This window comes from Mercenaria mercenaria, chromosome 5, assembly GCF_021730395.1.
Source record: "Mercenaria mercenaria strain notata chromosome 5, MADL_Memer_1, whole genome shotgun sequence".
Classification (NCBI taxonomy): Eukaryota; Metazoa; Mollusca; class Bivalvia; order Venerida; family Veneridae; genus Mercenaria; species Mercenaria mercenaria.
The window spans coordinates 89,884,385-89,906,270 of record NC_069365.1 but is presented as its reverse complement, the minus strand read 5'-3'; the positions used below and the strand labels follow the sequence as shown (position 1 = coordinate 89,906,270).

The 21,886-nt window shown below is 32.0% G+C and overlaps 1 protein-coding gene across 1 annotated transcript in view; it reads right to left on the bottom strand.

Moving 5' to 3' along the window:
- LOC123557907 (gamma-aminobutyric acid receptor subunit alpha-6-like) overlaps positions 1-5,775 on the bottom strand; it is an 88,173-nt gene extending 82,398 nt beyond the window's left edge. The window contains exon 1 of the mRNA XM_053544263.1: positions 5,425-5,775. Coding sequence (XP_053400238.1) covers positions 5,425-5,456 — 32 coding nt within the window. The 5' untranslated portion in view covers positions 5,457-5,775. The remainder of the gene's footprint in view (positions 1-5,424) is intronic.
- Positions 5,776-21,886: the final 16,111 nt, after the last annotated feature.

Genomic DNA, 21,886 nt, shown 5'->3' with positions numbered 1-21,886 from the left:
ATTACATAACGACTGACATTCTACGTGATTTGTTCTTGATTTGGCAGCTATTCAGCTCTTCTCATTAAGACTGTCACTGAACTGGAGAAAGAATATTAAGTCTTTTTTTACAACTACCCTAATGATTCAATTTTAGGGGAAATAAATTGGACGCAGTAAATGATTACAATTCTTCTCCTTTCGACATCCAGTTCTCAAAAGTGTCTCGTTTGCGCGAAAGAGGTCGGGTGTGATTCACAGGTAAATATAAATTTAAACAGAGGCTGCATTGGTAAACTTTGAAAAAACATCTGATAAACTGGTTTTTAAAACCTCAATTCATAAAGATGCATACAAGTTTCTGAAGGATCTTTTAATTTGTTTTGCCACCGTCCAGTTATAATATAACAATGTATTCGTCTGTCAAGAACCAAAGGGGAATATCAAAATACATACAGGTGTAACAATATATCGTTACTAGAATTTGTGTCAAATAGTCGACTTCTGCTACATAAATATCAATATAAGGCTGTAATATCTATTTAGTCGGGCTGACAATTGAAATAAAAATGACGTGTTATGCAATTTTTTGGTTTGTGGTAATGTTCCCATACCCGCACCAAGCTTAGTATAACGTGTTTTGTAAAACTGCCGGCAATCTATGTGTCCTTTTTACATGAAAGCTAATTTTTTTATTATTTGTTAAGCCTATCACTGCATATAAATAAGTATGTAAAGCTTTAATGCAATTTTACTTGTTGAATATATATGGACATATTGCAGCAAAAACATACATATACAGCAAATATAAATATCTATATATTTATATATCTAGCAGATGTGGTTACTGAATACATTTCTTCACATTCTCACATATTTATGTCTAAGCAGTTTTTCGTTACGCGAATGATATCTGGTTAAATATTAGATATCAAACTCAAATCAATAAAGGTTTAAAACGGCTGCTTCTGGAAAACGTAAATAAATTTTAAAACACTTTCGAAAATTGAAATTTGCTGAGGTTTTTTTATCTCTGTCAAATAAAAGTTGTCATTCTTAACTCTAGAGCAAATAGATCAGTTATCTTCTTTTCTTTTGAAAATTATCAATGCTGTTGAATACTTGTATGCTAGTATAGTAGATTTCAAAACGTATGAACATTGTTTAATGCAAACACAATCAAGTTACTTAGAATCTTTCTGCAAAGTGCGATAATAAAATCTCAAGTCAATTTGTGATTCAACTCAGTTAGCCTAGCAAGAAGCTTCAAGAACGTTATTAACCTTTACAGACCAGACAAAGTAGCCTTTGTTGTTCCTCTTTGCTGAAAAATGTAACCACATGTATTTGAAATTAAAACGTTTAGTCTATAGTATAGTTATATTAACCTGTTGATGTTAATACTACAAACCAGCAGTGAAAAGTTAATTGTATTGAATGTATTGGAACCATATCAATCTGCCGCTGCCACTATATCTATGACCTTAAATTGTAAACACTTTTATTTTATATTCTTCTGTGAAATACTGAAATTTATCAGTGAAATAAAATTGATATTTTCACTGTTTCAAACAGTGAAAATATCATTTCTATTTTTCACTGGTACAGCACTACATTTGAATGCGAAATGATATGAATTATAAATTATACGAAATTCCTTGCAAAATATTCTTCAGTTAAGGTAAAGATGTATAAAAATAATAAAAGGATCATAAATATTTACATTTTATCATAATAAAATGTCAAAGAAATCAGAAAACGTAATAGAACTATTCATAGTTTTTTCTGCAAAGACATCCTGACGTAACGACATTATCACGTTATGATGCGACGTTGCGCGGGCAAACTGAATATAATTTTGTTAAAACCATTAAAAATGCATAAAATAAATAGAAAATTTGTTTGTTTCAGTGTAAGATAGAAATATATTTCACTCGTGAACACCATAATTTACATTTTCACTCGTGGCTGCGCCACTCGTGAAAATATTGCATTATGGTGTTCACTCGGTGAAAGTTATTTCGATCTTACACTAAAACAAACAAATATCCTCTGTTTATCTAGTTTTTGGTATATGTACTTACATGTAATAAGAATCACGTGCTTTGCATTTATTTGTTAATTGTTTGTGAACATCCTAGTATCACGTATGAAGTTGTATAAGTATAGCAGAACTATTCGAATATTTACAAAACACAAAGGTACACGTGACCATTTATCTTTTTATTACCATCTAGACACATTAGCTCAATATTTCAAACCTGTTTTCGAGTCATTGAAAGTGTGTCTATTTGTATATACACACTATTATTATTCAAATGTAGATGTAAATACTGATAGTGTTAAACATGATTTTAAGTGACACACATTTTTGACTTTATAAGAATAGAGAAAAAGGGTATATGCAGTTTTATGTATATATTATAACAAGTTCCAATGCTCCATTGCAGTTTTAGAAAATTACATTCAGTTTGGACATATTCATCTATTGCGTCTAGATGGTAGGATAAATGCCGATACGTCTGTTTGTCATTTATAAACATTTAAATGGTTCTGTCATACTAGAGAATATATTTACACAGGGAACCAAATTTAACAGAACATTTACTGGATTCCATGATCCAAGAGAATCAGAAATAATTACAAGACTTTCTACTGTCGCAAACTTCTGTCGCCATGAAATAGTTTCCTTTAAGCCGATGCTAGGGGGCTCTAGAGGTTTGCCCCTTTCATTCTATCTCATGAACATACTCAGACTCAGTCAAACCGATTCTGCTATTACTGTATTGGGTTGTTTTCTATGCTTCCAAATGATCCTTTATTTCACTAGCGGCTCGTTACACTCGTCATTTTTAAATTAGTTGATTAATTATACCGCCAGGAATGTTGAACTGTATGCTAATAACAATGTGTTCTATTTCAAAACGCTTTTTATCTTTCGTTTAAAATTTGTGCTTTAATATTGCTATAGGTTGATGTCTTATTTTGTTGGAATAAAAAGTATCACATATATAAAATAATATATGGTTTGTTAGCATTCTAAAGTCTCCATTTTAGCCCAAGACGTTAATATACAACCGTGATTCAAGATTAACGTACATTTACCAAAATACTACATTTTTTCTTAAAGGCATTTAGGTCAATAGCGATATGATATTAACACAGTTAATTCTGCAATAAATAAATGTAGACCTGCCTGCCAAGAACAATTGTTAAATGATGTTAAAAGCTGTTGCATCCGTAACAGCCAACATTTTTCTATGTTTCACAGATAACGCAAAACAATTGCTACAGAATTATCTGTTTCAGCGCTTAAATACATGTGGTTTTGTTGCAATGTCTTGAAATCTTTCATGAATCATCTCAGTTGTGTAATGTGATGCGAAAAGGAATAAAATGATATTGATAAAAATATACTGATTTTAATAGTTCTGATAAACAGATAAACATGTAATGAAACACTAGAATTTGTAACCAATGATATTTTAGAGGTACATTTTTTATTTCAATATATACGTGTACAGACAAGGTGACACATTTATAAACAAAGAAGAAGTAATAAAAGAATGGCTGTTGATAAGAATTTGCAAACAATCCTTTGAAAGAGTTGTAGCACATTACCTTTTTGATTACATCTGAGCATGGTAAGCAATTGGCAGTAAGAAGATTACAAGACCAAAACAAAAACATACGTAAAACTGGTGGAACAAACGAACCAAAACAAATGAAATAAAACACAAAATACCGAACGTTACTTTGTCACTAAATGGCATAAATAAAGAAAGGTCAAATTTCTGTTCCGACCAACCTTGAACAGACTACGCTGTGAGTCGTCCTGTAGCGAAGAAATATTTCTGAGAAAAGTAGTCATTTCAGTCACAAACATCAACATATAGTTATTCCGATCCATTAAAAAGAATTTGGTATGTAACAATACGAGACAGATGTGTAAAATCCATCACAGGAGAAAGCGACCTCCGGTTCTATTTTGGCAATCTAGTCACCGCCAAAATTTTTAACCTAGAGCCGAATGTTTCCTTCCGCAACTACAACCAGTGGTAGATTATTTTTCGTGCATACCGTATTTACAATAACGCGAGACAAAATACCTTCATTTTAGCGCACTTTCCTAAAGCAGCGTATTTGATCAAGGCATGAAAAATAATGTCCGTACAAAGAACTGACATCATGACATTTTAAAGATACATAGTAACAAAGTTCCGGTTTAACCCCCAATTTAACCCCCAAGTAGATTATACATGTTTCACATCAGAGAGCCCTTTTTCAAAAATTTAAATATACTACTGAGTAAAAATTTATAAAAAAAAATACATAACCACACATTGAAACATTCTTTATCAATTGGTGTAATTATTTTTTAAAACAAAAAAGTGAGGTAGAGTTTAAAAAAAATTAAACTAACTGCTAAACAATTCCCATACGGCTGCCTGATAAGAAGAAGGCTTCATGTATCATTGGAATTAACACCTAGAGCATATTGTTATGCTTTGCCAGAAATGTAATTTTGAATTTTTAAACTGAATAGAATTTCATATTCATTTCTGCAGTTATATTTCATGTTATCTAAAAAAAATCAAGTTTTAAATCAAGATGAAGAGAGAACTAATCTACAGACATACAGTGATAAATTATTTCAAATAGCTTATCATTTTCAAGACGTTATCACAGCACTTGCTGATTTGAGTGTATTATTCTACATCCCAAACTTGAATAAATTATTATTTCTACATTTATTGCTAGATTATCTCAATTAATGGGCCAGTGTCAGCAATTACAAGAAAAGCTAAATGAATGTTTGATTTTCAAGTCTCACTGGTCAGTTTACATTAAGAAGTTTAAATATCAGAAATGTTAGTCTCAGCTTTGATTTTTTTACATGATTGATTCTAATATGTATGTACAAAATATGGATAATATTAACTTGTAACCATCAAAATATGTAAGTTCATATTTCATCTTCAACTGCCCAATGCTTACATTGTGAATCATGGAAAGGAAGCTATTTTTAGCTGACAGACAGCCTAGAGTAGCATTGTTATTTGATAGACTCCTCCTACAAAATTTACTGCCAGGGTAGTAAAAGTTTGGGCTTGTTGTATCATATACAGGGTAAAGTTACGTTTTCATATATTTTGTCATAAAATAACCTATTTTGAATCTAGAAAAGTTTACATAAACAATATATGTAATCAAATTTTGAATCGATAGTAATCATCTGCAGCACGAGAGTATGTGTTGCAATATGTTTTTTTTTTTTTTTCTGGCAGAGGTAAAATCACTGGAAACGTCCGGTGCGCAAGAAAGAGATTTCTAGTTTCAATTTCACCAAAGAACCATAAAAAATTGCATGCCCTTTATTTATCTTTGATACATCCACTACTAAAGTACTATTATTACAAAGACAAACAAACGAAAATCTCGTACCTCAAAAAGTTGAATATAAGTAATAACCTCATTTTGGTGACTCAGACGTTGTCTGATCTGCAATCAATGGCAAATGATTCCATACATATCCTCCACACCGAACAGTCAAATTATTCACTGGGAAAATAGAAAACTGATATTTCCTCTCGGCGCCTGCTAATGTCAACAAAAATGACAATCCTTAACGAATTTGATTCAAGTACTTCCAATATTTATATGTTTTATTTTAAGACCTAAAAACGATACCACAATGAAAAATGCGCACACTGGTACAATTTGTCTCTGTATGAGCACAGTGCTCAATTGAATTTGTAAAGCGGAATTTATATAATGTTGGCAATGTTACCCCGATGTTATTTTTAATCCGCGAAAATAATTGCACACAATTATATAGTATCACATTGTTCTTATTCGATAGCTTAATATAAAACGGGCACTCGATCTTTGTTGACGGTGTCTTATATAAACGTCTAAAGCATTTGAGCGTGTTTATACGTACGGTTCAATCAATAAGGAGAAATTCTGCGAACAACAGATTAGTTACGAACCATTAAATAAAGATAGGTATGATGGTAACATCTGATCATAACGTCTCTGAAAATGACAGGAATGAACTGTACAGGCCGGCATATCACCAATAACAAAGTAACAAGATTTTCAAATAATGATAAATAAGCCAATTGTCAGGGTCGCTACGTCTTGAGATTCTGGTATTTGATGAAAGAAAATGTCAAATTTTCTTTCATTTCCCTTGTAATCCCTGCACAATATTTTTGTTAATCATATATGGTATAAATAGGTTAAGTACATTTCAAATACTTAAATGATTTTATAATATAAAATGCAGTACAGACAGAAATGAGTTTACATCTTTGCCATTGTTACTTTTCAAATAACAGGAACACTTTAATTACGTCCAGCTATATCTAGTTGTTCAGTACATGTACAAAAATTCGTTAAGACATATGTTATAATCATTACAACAGCTACAATTATGTCCATTTTTGAACGGCGTGTTCATTAATGAAATCTGTAAAAAGATCCTTTGGAAGAATAGGATGCAACCATGCAAGTTAATAGCTCCAACAACGGATGTGGCTTTTGGGCATATTTGATTTGCTTAATGTGTCTATTTTTCATATTGCTTTGCCTTATGTTATAATTTGGTATTATGTTCCTATTCCTCTGTCACAAGGGAGGTAAAAAAAGTTTTTCCTAACAAAGATTCGAATTTCATAACTGTGACGGAATTGTTTTGCAGCAAAAAAAAAGATAACACTGATTAAAAACCATTGATATCAACCAAACATTGACATTCTACGTGGTGCTTTCGTGATCTGGCAGCTAATTTGCCGCTTCTCACTAAATTGATGAAAGAAAATTAAAACTGTCTTTACAGGTTTCGCACAGATATTCTGTTAGAACAAATAAGATTAACTGATTAAAAGTTTTCTCAAAGATTTTAGACGAAAAGTTACTGTTTTATTTAATTCAGTAATTATCAATGCATGATAAAGTAAAATTAGGTCGATGTAACACTTTTAAAATATACCAAGAAATTTGATTTAAATACTTAGTAAAATTGAACAATTAAATATAAGAAAATGTCTCAATTTCAATTTTGTATCAAGTTATAAAATGAATACCTCTGTTTTTGCTTTTTATTATTTTACTGACGAAATGAAATTTATAAATCTAAAAATGCGATTATCTAATAGTTATTATTTGTTTCTGCTCAGTTTCTCTGTCTGTGTCTTGCTTAAGGATTTAACACTATCAATGACTTTAGGTCGAAAGAAGAGTTTTGAAAGTGTTTTACGACATTATGTTTTCGTGATGCGTCGTCAAACCTCAATTATTCAGTGTTAGACACGTGCTTCTTCGATAAGTTTCAATGGGATATATTGTGTATTAAAAGTGTTTACTTTTAATCGCGATTGTTTTTCTTATATTGACCAAACATGTTGTGATAAATTGACAATTACTCTGATGTCATTAACATTCATGCGACTTATGTTCTTTGAATTGGGAACTACGTCGATCAGCAAGCTTAAACCCGACAAATAGACATATATAAATTTTAAATCCATGAATACATGTCCCTACGAAATTGTCGTCGGACAAAACCACGAAATGTAATGCTTATGAAAGTAAATGATTTTACAAAAAACAAACAAATATTCACTACACATATTCTAACAAATAGTTTGTAGACAACTAAAACGTTCTTGTTTAGATTTAATTAATATGCAAATAAATGTAGTACGCATTAAGAGATATATTTATATCATAACTACATTTCTGTTACCATTTATAAAGATTTACAAAGTCACCTAAAACAACACAAAATACAAAGTTTATCCGAGTCAAATCTTTTCTGTAGGATTTACATGGACTTTCTGATTGCTCTGCAGTCTTAAACAATTTGATTTCCTTACTCCCACACACATTTATTTCTGTTACCAGAGTGGGTTATCATCTTCTAACATTATCAATTTATTTTTTCTGATGCAATTTGACTTTGTTATTATAATAAATTCCCGGAAAGAGGCGTAATCTAACAGAATGATTAGATATTCAGCTTCAGTTATTTGCATTTTTTTTTTTTTTTTTTAGATTTTTATTAGTTACTTCCGCGTAAGGAAACAAACTTCTAGAAACTGTTTTGAAATTCCAAAAACATGCTACAAGAATCATTATTGACAAAAAACTCGATGTCGCATCTGCTGAATAAGTTACAAAATTGAAATGGATCACTTTTTCTGACTGAATTAAATAATAAAAAAATTTTCTCAAAAGCCAACATCTCATTGTGAACTTAGATCTAGAGAAAAAAGATGAACTAGAAGTACATATGCCAAAAAAAGGAATTTAAATCTTTGCACATTTCCGGAACAGTTATCTGGAATAACATACCTAAACACATACCTAAACGTTTATCAGATACCCTGGAAAATTTTAAAAGATCGTACCTTCAGTGGCAATACTCTGACAGTGCAGTAAGTCATAATTGCAATTAAATGTCAGGAAATATTCTACCATCTCTCTCCAGTTTTCATTGTAAATAATCCAATTATTAAATAAAGTGTCCTTTATTGTATATAATCTTTTATTCTCCAACTTATTTCTGATAACATGTGCTTTATTTTGTCATAATTTAATTCATGTTTATTGTCTCTGTATATAGCCATGTATATTTGGACAATATTGTAAATTCGCTCAGCCAAATATGTTATCAACTATAAATAAAGTCGTTATTATTATTTTTACTATTATTATCATTATTATTAAACTAAAAGTTTCTGCTCAAATCAGGCTAATCAAAATAGTAAAATGATCTGCAATGACAGACCGATTATATATTCCAAATACCCGTCTTTTATAAAATCAGTCAAGTTATTTGTATTAGAAAGTGTTGAAATACTGCAAAGTTTAAACAAACTTCTACTCATTCTTCTTCCATTGCTATTTAAAACAATGTTTCGTATAGCTGTTGTACTTTCTGTAAACTACTCATACTTTCCCGAATTTAGTTTATGATAACGCTCGTATTCCTTTCCTTCTAATATTATTAATGTTCCTGTTGTTCATTTCCTTCAATCAGCTAGGACCTTCTAAAGATTTTAGATATTGCTATTGATTTATTTCTTTCTCGTGAGTAAATGAAAAAGTAGTTAGACTGTCATTTTTCGTGTTTTCAATTATACCCGATTTATTACTTTTATGTTCGGATTGATTAACTTCTCTTACGAATGTAATATGTAGCAGCAAAAGACATGTCAGTTGTTACTTTGCAATTTGTTATGTATAAATATTCGTGGCATTTTTTATAAAAACGTTTTAACGTTTCATTGACTGATATTTGCATTGACGTTCAAACAAGTCTAACGTCAATTGCAAACTATGGGTCAGTATTTACCTAACGTCTAGACTTCGGGTAAGTACAAAGTAATTATCTTCTGCTCGTTCTTCAGTTACGTCAGAAAACTTTCTGCAGTCTGAATATTACAGTTTGATAGCAAACTTGCGAAACATTGAGTTAAGCGTTCTGAAGCCAATGTCTAAATTGTAGACTTTGAAATGTCCATTAAAATCAAGCAAACAAACGGAAGACTCGGTTTGAAAGAGTCTGTTCATGAAAAGTAAAGAAATGTGAAACATCCTAAGATTTTAAGCAAAGTTCTATCATGCTTATTAAATGGATTTCAGATACCAAATGAGTAGAAAATATAATGATCCAGGTACTTGTGACATTTTAGTCCACTACACTACACTTGAAGTTGCTGATCAATAATTGATAAAATCTATAAAAAGATCTTTATAGTAGATAAAGCAAACTGGCAGAAGATTGATCCGGACTCTATATTATATAAGCTTAATTTCTTTTGCGACACGAGTAAACTCGGTTTCCAAGAAGTTCATTACAATATTTCTTAATGAATGCACTCAGAATTATAAAGTTAAAAAATCACAGCACTATTTTAGTTGTGTATTGTTTATCTGGACCTATTGTCCTGTCCTTACACAGTGATTTCGGAATTTGCATAGTAATACAAACATTGCCTTCTATACTACTTGTATCTTTCAGAGATTTTTACTCCGGTATATTTTTGGTTACATCATTCTAATCAAAACATAATCGACACTGGACCAAGTAATTTTTGTACCGTTTATTGAAAATGCACATTTCGTTGAATCTTTTGAATTAATATAAATAACATGAGTAAAGTTGTATGCACGCATCTAAAATTATAGAAACTTTGAATGATAGAAACTTTTAGTGACACTGCTAGTATACATAGCATTTTATCAAAGTAATTGAAATATGAGGGTAAGTTTCCTGCGAAGCATATATCACAGCAAATACAATCACAGACATACAACTCAAAGTAGGCCCGCCGCAAAAAGAAAGTGTAATGGAAAAGATATAGCACAAGTTTTGCTTCAAAAATATGCAAGACATATAATGGGTTTAGAAATGAGTGGTGTGTTGGTTGAAGCAGAAAAAGCAAGGATAAATATTCAACATGGAAAATCACATTCCAAAACGTCAGTTTTTCTCGACGGCAAAAAAACAGCAGAATAAGTATGTGTGAGGAGGTAATCGTGAATGAACAATACGTTGTGTACGGTTTGTTTTCTTTGTTTCTACTGATCAATAAACAAACATAGGATGTGACATTACGTTAACAATCTTAACGAGTATTTCGCGCAAAAGCGACGTTACATGACGTCGGGCCGAATCTACAGCAACATGTACTCGCACAAGTCCAACACACGCATACACACGCACAGATATGCGCTTAACTATGAAATATATTATGATGTTGACAGGTAATATTTTATTCTCACCTTTTTTGTAATAAAGACTCACATCTATGTTTATGTTTTCTTTAACCACAGGTCAACGTTCCTTTTTCGAGAGGGAATTAGCACCAAAGAGAGCAATGATCTAGACACGATGATAAAAACAGACAACAATACGAAGATCCATTGGGAACTAAAGCCGAGTTGCTGGATATGGACTTGATAAAAGGACAAAGCAGCTTTGATCAAAGCTTAGATATTTTATCAATTGAGTAAAGATATTGGGGAAAATATCGTACACTGCAGTGCTGTATAAATTTGCAACTGAAGTAGAAAACTTGAATCGATCAAATTGAGCATTAACAGGATTGTAGATACGTAAGCCCTAGCCATTCGTAAAAAATATAACAGGAAAATGACCGTAACTATTACATATCATGCTTTTCAGTAACAAAATCTATTCACTGGGACTTTGTATTTCTACACAAATGGTTCTACTCATCTTGTAAATTAGTAAAAATAAATAGTCTATCATGGATGTGTGTAATCATCAACTCTAACATTCATTTACACATTCACGTATTGTACGTTTTGTAATGGTTTAATTTGCTGAGTAGACAGACTTTTTTCTTGTCATGTATTCAGCAAAATTCACAGAAAACTTGACTGGGTCTGCTGCGTTTCAAACTAGGAATGCAGTTTTTCTCTTTTAAATATAAACAATACTCAGTGAAATATTATAATTAAGCATTATTGATTATCGGAAGTTATAGTCAGGACAGTAGTTTTAGTGACCATTTAAAACAATTAAATAAATGTCAACTGATTTTGATGTAGTATTTCGACATGCTCGCATTCTAAAATACAAATGTAGATCTAGCTAGGTTGCCTTTTATCCCCATAATGATTTGTACTAATTTAATTCTTCCATAGGAGCTCCGTGGCCGAGTGATTATGGTCAAAGGCTTGAAAAAACGCCAAATTACCTAAACTGTGTAGGTGTGACTCTAGACCAAACCAAAACTAAGATCAAAATTCTTCTATAAGCATACTCAAAAAGGCTTGTCTACAATAACGGAGACACCCAGCTTAAAATGTAAAGTTTAATTATTAAAAAGTTTATACTCTTTATAATGTATTAATTTCTTCGATATTAATGATGATAATCAGAGTCGTTAGGAACATTACAAAATTCAAATGTGCAGAAATAGTATTTAAGGTCTTTTACTATTTCAAAATAAAAAATTGGAATTTCCACAACAAAAGTGAAAATGTTGCAGGCTCGCTTAGATTGAGCCTGTTCATGGACGGTGGTGGAAATGCAAGCTAAATCAGTCACAAAATAAAGGTATATTTTGTTTCATTCAACGAGCAACATTTATAGGGATGCAAGTATGTAAATATATTTACATTATACTGATATATGGTCAAATATCAAGCCAGTTCAAATTTATTTAGAAGTAGTGTGCCAGCATTCTGTAAACATCTGGAATAAAAAATGTCAAAGTATCTAGAGAGGTTCCATTTTACTGTTCGCAAACAACTAATGTTTCCTAGTATCATACGTTTTTCAGTTGAAAGTTGATTGTGAATTAGTTATTCTCTAACATTTTCTGACGTCCTTATGTATTTTGTTTGCAACGCAGACTTTATTTTACATACATTTATACTTCAGAGAGAAGTCAAACACTAAAACATGAATGAATTACTGCGTGTGAATTTAGACGTTAGTCATTTTTTCTATAGGAATGGCGGCACATATCCAGACATGAGAATATTGATATTTCTGGTAAAAAAAACTGACAACGTCGTTTACAACAGCATAAGAAACAGGAACCACTCCTCAATTTGTTTATATGAATGTTTATATGAATATTTAGAGACGAAACATGTATTACGAAACATAATCTCACTAATATTTCTTCAAAGCATTCATATTTAATGGAAAAGGCAATGTTGTTTTTCTGCTAGGGGCTCTTAAACTATTTAAAGAAGTGAAACAAATTTTCGAAATCGGTATAAAAATGAGAAAGCTATGAGCATTTGAATATTTGATCAAAATGATGGTCATTTGTTTCCATGGCAACAAGAAACAAAATGGTAGATTTATTAAATTTCTAGATACATATTTGAACAGTATTTCAATAAATGTCTGTAAAATAATTTCTCTACCTTTTCCAGCTATAATGAAAGGGATTACAATGTTTTATATTTTACACTCAATAAACATATTGAGATGAATCTGTTCAAAAGGTTATTTGCTAAATAAAGAATTCCGCAGTGTTTTAATGACGTCATAAAACCCTAAAATGGCTGCCTTCATGATCAATATACCTCACCTATGCTAGAACTCTTTTTGATGTAATTCCTAAGTCCATATCAGTCTACGGTTTTCCTGATGATCATATAGCAAATGAAGCTTTCGTCCATCATCTGTTTACGTAGAATCACAAGTGATCGGAGACCTCGAACGGTGCGCAGTTATAATGAATAGATGAATAGAAACAAACTGAAAATGAACACTTCAAAACCTGAACTTGCGGATCTCAATTGAACAGATGTTTTACAAATTCGATTAACATTGCTTGTGATGATATCAAACATGAAAGCACAATTAGATATCTTGGTGCATTTATTGACGAAACCTTGAATTTAAAGATCGAAAATCGGAAATGTCGTACAGCCATGTTGAATTACCTACGAATTAAGAACATCCGAAAATATTTAACAAAAGCAGCCACTGACATTTCAGTTTTGTCTATAGTTATTTCACATCTGGATTACTGCAATGTCATACTGTATGGTGTATCTAACGATGAGGTGTATACGATGCAACATATTCAAAACAAAAGCGCAAAAGATGTCCTTAACAGGAGGGAAACTGACAGTTCCAAACAAGCATTGTATGACTTACTTTGGTTACCGGTGAAAGCAAGGAATATGTCATTGTATAGAAATAAGCCTTGAATCAATTTCAATTTCAGTTTCATGTCGTAAAATTTCAGGGGAAGAAAAATGTATTTGGCCATTTATTGGCGTTATTATAGTTATGTTTTAAAACTCAAAAGTTTTCTATTACTTTTCATATTAACCTTCAGAATAACGTCCAACTTTTACCAAAAGCCCCCAGTCACGGATTTACTGGCTTTAACAGTAACATAACATAATTAACGATGTATGTTACTGCATCAGCAGAGAAATATTCTTGCAATTTGCACACACAAGAAAATGACTGATCTGTTAACTGATGGAGACATCAGCTCTACTGTGGTTTTATTTCTATTACAGCAGTACTGATTATCTTTGTTTTATCTGTAAAAACGCCTCAATAAATACTTTAAGTACGCTTTCTTAGAAAATGTAGTTAAACTTCATTTAGCTTAGGTAATTGGCAGGTTCTATTTTAAATGGAATTTCTGTTTACGCTAACTGAAAATTAAATGACTGAACGGCAAACTAAACAAAGGATAATTACATATTAAGGAAACATCAGAAATTTTTTGGCGTCCTTTGAATTAATGATTACAATTTATGTTCATTTGGCGGAGACTAAGATGATAATACTTGGTTTCCAGAAATTTCGAATCTTTTCCATATCCTTGTCTAGTCTACAATTCAAAATTTGTACCATAAATAACGAAATATTTTTTATATAAACTATACTATGGGCTTCCACAGTTTTTGTTTGTCAAACAATGATGTTCTTCTGTAGAAATAAATATCTTACCTGTGTATTTATTCAATAAAGTAGGATTTCGAAATAACAAAAACAATGTTTTAACGACATTGTTTGGCTCTGTTTGAATGCTATTCTTGAAATGACATATGTTATTCTTAATATCTAGATGTAGATTTTCTTACATAGTACCATTTCTTATTAGGTGAATGCGTAAATGAAAGACATACACACTTAAAACCAAGATAAAGTAAAACAAATGGACAACAAAAACAATACAACTAATACAAATATATAAAGAAAAACAGTGCGTGCGGAACCGCTAGTAACATAACCAACAAACGGGCAGCTTTTAAGACTAAATAAAATACACTTTAAGTGAACAACATATCAAACACGAACCATTAAGTAAAAAATAGGTGTGATGTTAGGTCTGTGAAAATGAAAGGAATGAACTGACAGAGTCGGTATGTTACCAATAATAAAGTTACAAGATTTCCACTTATGAAAAATTTGCTTGTCAGATAAAAAACATTTCGAATTAATATATGAAAAAAATTTACATTCCATATATGTACATATTTTTAATTTTAAAGGTCCAATACTAAGGAAAGTGAACATTTTAATTTCTTTTAAAAAGCACAGAAACTATTTCATTTTATTGGAAAATGAAAGTTGGTATGTAGAAATTCGAAATAAATCGCAGTATATGTACAATTATTTTTCTATGAAGTATGAAGAAAGTTAAAAAGACCTGGGGGGTCATTCTGTCGATTCATTGAAATTTCAACATAATACACATACATTTCTTTGAGTTCCAAAGACCTTCTGTAAATTTTGACCTGCCAATCTTCATTATTTAGTGTCTTGCAGAAGTCTATGCACTGGCTATGAAAAAAATTGCCAACTCACTTTCCCTTAGTAATGTACCTTTAAATGAACCTTGATATTTTTTAAATGTAAGTCCAAAAATGATGGTCATTTTATCCGAAGTATTATCTTTCTTCAGATGCTCAACGATATAATTTCTAAAATAATATTATAATATCTAAAATAGCATCAAGCTTCTTTGAAGTTTCATTGAAAGCTTCAACAATGTCAGACAGGGTCTGAGTTGACAAACTAAGCTTGAAATTGTGTTCATAAAAGTATAAAAATAAATTTGCAATAAGTGGAGCTCAGTTTGTTCCTATTGTGATATCAATTACCTGTTTATACTTCCATTGCAAAATTCAGTAAATATATCATTAAATCAAAGTACTGAGAGGACTGATAGGGGCAATGCTTTGCAGTTTCAAGACTTGATGTAACCCATTCATGTCAGGGAAGTACATGCAGGCATTATGTAATGCACTTGTGTGTGGCAAGAAATGGAGTGGTCACACTTTTAAGAGTGCACAACAATAAAATTTATTAACTTTGTGCTCAATACACTTCTATATTTTGTTCAAAAGGTAAAGATAAAAAATCTAGTCTTGTTCAATAGCAGTTTTCATCGACAAACAAAAACCTTTCATTGCCAGGTTTGATAAAATGAAAAAGATAAAGCTATACAATGTATTTCAATGTCTTCAATACTTCTGTTTGCACTCTATGTCCTGACATCATGTGTTCTTGACAGTCTAACAGAAACAGGCAAACTTTGTAACACTTTATGAAAGTTTGGAAAGAAAGTCAAAATATTCCAGTATGTGAAAGTTTAAAGGAACATGATTTCCTTGAACTGACACTGAAAACATCTAGGCTATTTTTTCTAATGTGTACAATACTTATCAATTAAAAAAAGTCAGGAATGTTTTTTGTTACAAATATGCATCATTTTAATAAGGAGTCGTCATTAGTTAACACACAAACACCTGTAAAAAATATTTTTATAGATCTACATTTTTTCCATTCCAACTATTGCTAAAATTCAGTAACTGTTTTCTTAACAACATACATGATATATGATGATATTATTATTCATATTGTTTGTTATGTTTGTTCAAAATAACATTGTCTTTTTCAATTTTAGGTTATTTAATGTACATGCACCTGTATTTCAAACTATCAATATCATGATATAAGAAATACATTAACGTCAAACACGTATAGATGAGAACTCAGCACCCCCGCTGCCACACCCACAAGCTGTTGATCACGACCTCCTTGTTAGTATTACTATTTCCCCAGATGAAGTAATATCTGTTTTACAATCTCTTCAACTAGGTAAAGCTGCAGGCCCTGATAGTATAAATAATCGTATCCTTCGTGAGCTTTCTCTAGAACTATCCGGCCCCTTGTGTGACCTTATTAATTACTCATTGCGTATTTCTACAGTTCCAAACAGTTGGAAAAACGCTAATGTTACACCTATATTTAAGTCTGGAGACCCCTCTCTTGTAAATAACTACCGTCCTATTTCTCTCATAAGTACTGTCAATAAAGTGTTTGAAAAAATCGTGTTCAAACATACTTTCAATTTTCTTCATGAACATAACATCCTCTCTCCCCTGCAGTCTGGTTTTGTTCCGGGTGACTGTACAGTAAACCAACTTACATATATCCACAATTTATTTTCACAAGCTATTGATTCTGGTAAAGAGATAAGGGCTATATTTTGTGACATAAGTTAGGCATTCGACCGTGTTTGGCACAAGGGTCTCATTTATAAACTTAAGTCTATTGGAATCTCTGGGTCCTTATTATCCTGGTATTCCTCATATCTGCATAATAGGAAACAAAGTGTTATACTTCCTGGCTGTAAATCATCTCAAAAAGTAATCACTGCAGGGGTTCCCCAAGGATCAATCCTTGGCCCCCTTTTATTTTTAATCTACATCAATGACATAGTCCTAGATATTCAAGCTCATATAAGGTTATTTGCAGATGATACGAGCCTTTCAATTGTAGTTGAAAATCCAAATACTGCTTCTGCTATCTTAAATTCAGATCTTAATAAAATCTCAAACTGGGCATCAAGGTGGCTAGTGAACTTTAACCCTTCTAAAACTGAGTCGTTATTGATATCCCGCAACCAAAATAGAGTCTATCATCCTCCACTATTAATGCAGGGTCAGCAAATACACGAAGTCCATAATCATAAACATTTAGGTATTTTTCTATCAAATAATCTTAGGTGGACTACACAAATTGAGTACATAACAAAGAAAGCCTGGTTGCGAATAAATGTCATGAAAAAGTTAAAATTTCAGCTAGACAGAAATTCTTTTGAGGTAATCTACAAATCATTCATTAGACCTATTCTTGAATATGGTGACGTACTTTTTGACAATTGCACTCAAAATGAAAAACAGGAACTTCAAAAAATTCAGCATGAAGCAGCAAGAATAGTAACTGGAACAACGAAACTCGTTTCTATTGACAAACTTTTATCTGAAGTTGGCTGGAAAACCCTTGCAAACAGAAGGAAAAAACATAAGTTCGTGCTGTTTTATAAAATGAAAAATAACCTCACACCGTCCTATCTTTCAGACCTTGTTCCATCTAATGTAGGAAGAGACCACAGATACCCTCTTAGAAATGCTGAAAATGTTCAGACTATATTCACACATACTGCATTTTATTACAATTCCTTCCTTCCATCAGTCATACGGGACTTCAACGCTCTTCCGGACGAAATACGTAATGCTTGTTCTCTAGCATCCTTTAAGCGTATGTTAAATAATGACATTCCTACTGTTCCAAAGTACTTTCTGACAGGAGTAAGAAAATCTCAGATACTTCATACAAGGCTACGTACGCAATGCAGCTCTCTATCTTCTGAGCTCTATGCTAAAAACATTATTGAGTCTCCAAATTGTGACTGCGGGGATGTAGAAACGCCTTATCACTATTTTTTCATATGCCCGAGGTATTCTCACTTAAGAATACAATTGTTCAATATCATATCCCAGTTTTGTACTCCAACATTAAATGTTATCTTACAAGGTAGTCTGCCCTATCAGATGATTCCAACGTAGAAATATTTACTGCTGTTCAGTGTTACATTGTTAAATCCAAACGATTTTGATCTACAAGAAGTAAACATATCAGAAATAGCTTACATGAAAAATAGCATATCAAACCCTTTTAACTGTGTTAAGTGATAGTGACTCCATCATGTAATTGCCTCTAGTTTTGTTGTCAATTTCTTACTATTTCTGTTCCTTTTTCTTTCTTTCTTTTTTATACCAGTATCTCCTACTACGGATAACTTTATAAATAGTTACTTTACACCTGTGTAATATTCTTTAGTAAACGTTTGTAATTTTTTCCATGCATTTGAAGGTTTCTATTGCCATGAACTATATATGCACATTGTTGTAAAAGGGAGAGGACAACTTTAAGCTTATAAAGCTTCCTGTCCAATCCTTTATTGTATATTTATAATCATGTTGCAAAATATTGCAGAATAAAATATGTTTAAACCAAATACATTAAACACTATGATTCCGCGTGATTCGTCATATCAATGAACCTACCGAACTGGCGTATACAGTTAGGTTCGAGTAAATTAGGATACGAAACGCCCGTGGAAAAAGAACAAGATTTCTGGTGGTTCTGCCTTCGAATATCACCATCAGAAACCATTTGCATCCTCAGATAGATGAAATACATTCAACTGGTAACATAAATGTATATCTGCAGGGATAATTACCAAGAAAATGAGGCCAAAATATAACGGGCACCTGTGGCAAGTTATCATCGCGGAGTGGTGGATTACCTCCCATAGCAAAAATTACTCGGTCTGAAAAATGATGAAATACGTATATGTACGCGCAATTATAACAGTATTTAGCGCACTTTTAACGTTAAACGATAATTTTCCTGCAGATAAATACCATTTTGATCAACGTATATGGCGTTTTTTTTTTTAAATAAAATTTTCTTCGGTCCTTTTTCAAGGATTTCCCGAATATTATAATTATGTTAAACACGTCATATACATAATGTACTGATCTTTAGACTAAAGAATCGGGCACATGTTCAGTTTGGGAAATGCTGTACTTTTCCAGAATAAACGCGTTTCTATTGACCCTATTGTGAGGTCGGATTTCAGGAAAAAGTTAAAAAAAATATCTCTCCTGATTTGCGGTGGCGTGGTGGTTCCAATTCAAATTACTGCATGCCCGCGATATTCTGATGCCATAACTTTTGACAACATCTCCATGGATTCAAACCTTCCCTAGATGGCATGTATATTCAGGATGCTCTCTCCAGTTCACAGTACATATCCATATCGACGCACTCTTTGCGAAATCTGCTATATCGGCGGTTTCTTTGCGTCGGCACCGGCTATTTTTTGCTATAAACAGTGCCCAGGTTGGTATGGGAGGCGAAAAATCGAGCTGCCATCCATGATCATAGGTATGCTGCTCAAAATAAGTAGAGCACGAAACATAAGATTGTCTTTTCTATATTTTATAGTGTTTACTTTTTAATTATCAGCAATTTTGCTCGCAACTCGATGAAATTTGTTGATGGTGTACTGACAAGCCCGACTTTTTCCACAGTCTTTAACCAGTTTTTGCTTTTATATCATACATATCAAGCGCACTATATGTATTCATTTATCAATATTCTTCCAAATAATAAAGATAAATAGGCCGAAATGTAAATGGAATTTTTCAAAACCACTTACTTTCGGTTTTGTCGTGGCACCGGCGGTCTCTCTGCATACCAGTTTTTTTTTTGTTTTGTTTTTTTTTGTTTTATGCACAGGCAGGCTCTCTGCATTACGCACAGAGAGGCTCTAGGCTAATGACTATCTGGAAACATTATACTAATATTAATTTGGTGTGTTTATCTGACTTTTTATAACTGCCAACCTGTTTATAGCAAAGAATTGCCGGTGCCGACGCAAGAAACCGCCGATAAAGCATGTTTCGCAAAGAGTCCGCCAATATGGATATGCACCGTGCCACTGTGTATTAAATTTTAGTAACTATTTGAAATTCATTTAATTAATTTTTATGCAACTTCTGTGGACAAGACATTTTGATTAAAGATTTACACCTGATTTCGATATCAAAATATATAATTATACATAATAAACAATCACGAATAAGGACGGTCCGACCAAGTACATAAATATGCCTTTAAGCTTTAAAATGTTCTTAATAGTTGGTGTAAAGCAGAAGTAATCTGTTCATAGTTGATTTTACAAATTCGAACAATGAGAGAAAAAATCTACTGACGATTATTAGATTTGATAATAATTACAAAAAATCAAACTGTCAAAATAATCCCCCCACCCCCTCCCCCACGAACCAAATAAGTCATAAATACAAACTGACGAATAAGTAATGAATTGTTTCTACCTATTCTATTTCAAGTAAACCACTGTCTTTTTATTGTTTTTTTTTATCATTACTATGTTTTATATAGTATTAATTTTTATAAATAACATATCTCTTGAAAATATTTTCTTAGACATGCGAAAAGTAGTTCATTTCAGCACTCTATTTTCTGAAATAATATTTTAGAAATAACACCTTCACAGAAAAGATATTTTAACAGATTGCGAATCGGAATTAGACTCTTCCACGCGTTAGATACTACATATTAACAGATCAGTGAAACAGACTAGAATCGGGATCTATAGGATGTTGCCGCATATTTATAGATTCGCCTACTGATAAACGGTACCGATCGCCGCAAACTGATAAAGTTTCTCCGTAATACACATCCACAACAGTGTCGAGGCACGGTGATAAAAAAAATCAATAATCTATCGGCTTATCAGTGGCATTGCAATTCCTTAGTAGTTGCTATTTTCACGCAGAATCATGTCATGAACACATTTTTTGAGCGTACTGAAACTAGTTATTGGATTTCAGAATAGGTCACATGATCAAAACAAGTATCAGTTTCAGAATCGATCACGTGATCAAATCAAGCGTCTTTATTATTCTTACGCTGAAAGAAGATCTATTATAATTTATATTTATAATGCAGTTTAGTTTTCTTCACATACTGTTGTTGATATAAAATGTGTAGATTTATTTAATCATATCTGGATCGAAAATATAATTGCAAATGCAATATGGAAGTTATGTTTGGTAAATACTTTGGAACTTGTTTTCTGTGTGTTGTCAGTTTGGTCATAAGCTCGACAGGAAAATTGAAAGACGGTTTATTAAATCTGGGAGCATTGCCCCCAAAAACCCGAAGTGCTTTGCATACCTGACGCATTAATGACAATCACTTTCAGGAAAAGAATACTCTTGTTTATTATGTACCAGTAAGCATTTTCTCATAACAGCCATATTCATAATGTGATATAATATAATATAGTTATAGCAAAACCATGAACTATTCGTATCGGTTATGACGCTGCGCATAAATTATTCCGCATGTGTATGACTTCTTCCTCGTATTCAATAACGATAAGCGTAACGCCATGAAAGTATTACCTTACATTTTATTATTTTGATAAAGGCCATGAGGCCGAAACGTTAATGAAATGATATAGAATGAAAACTGGTTTTTGAGCAT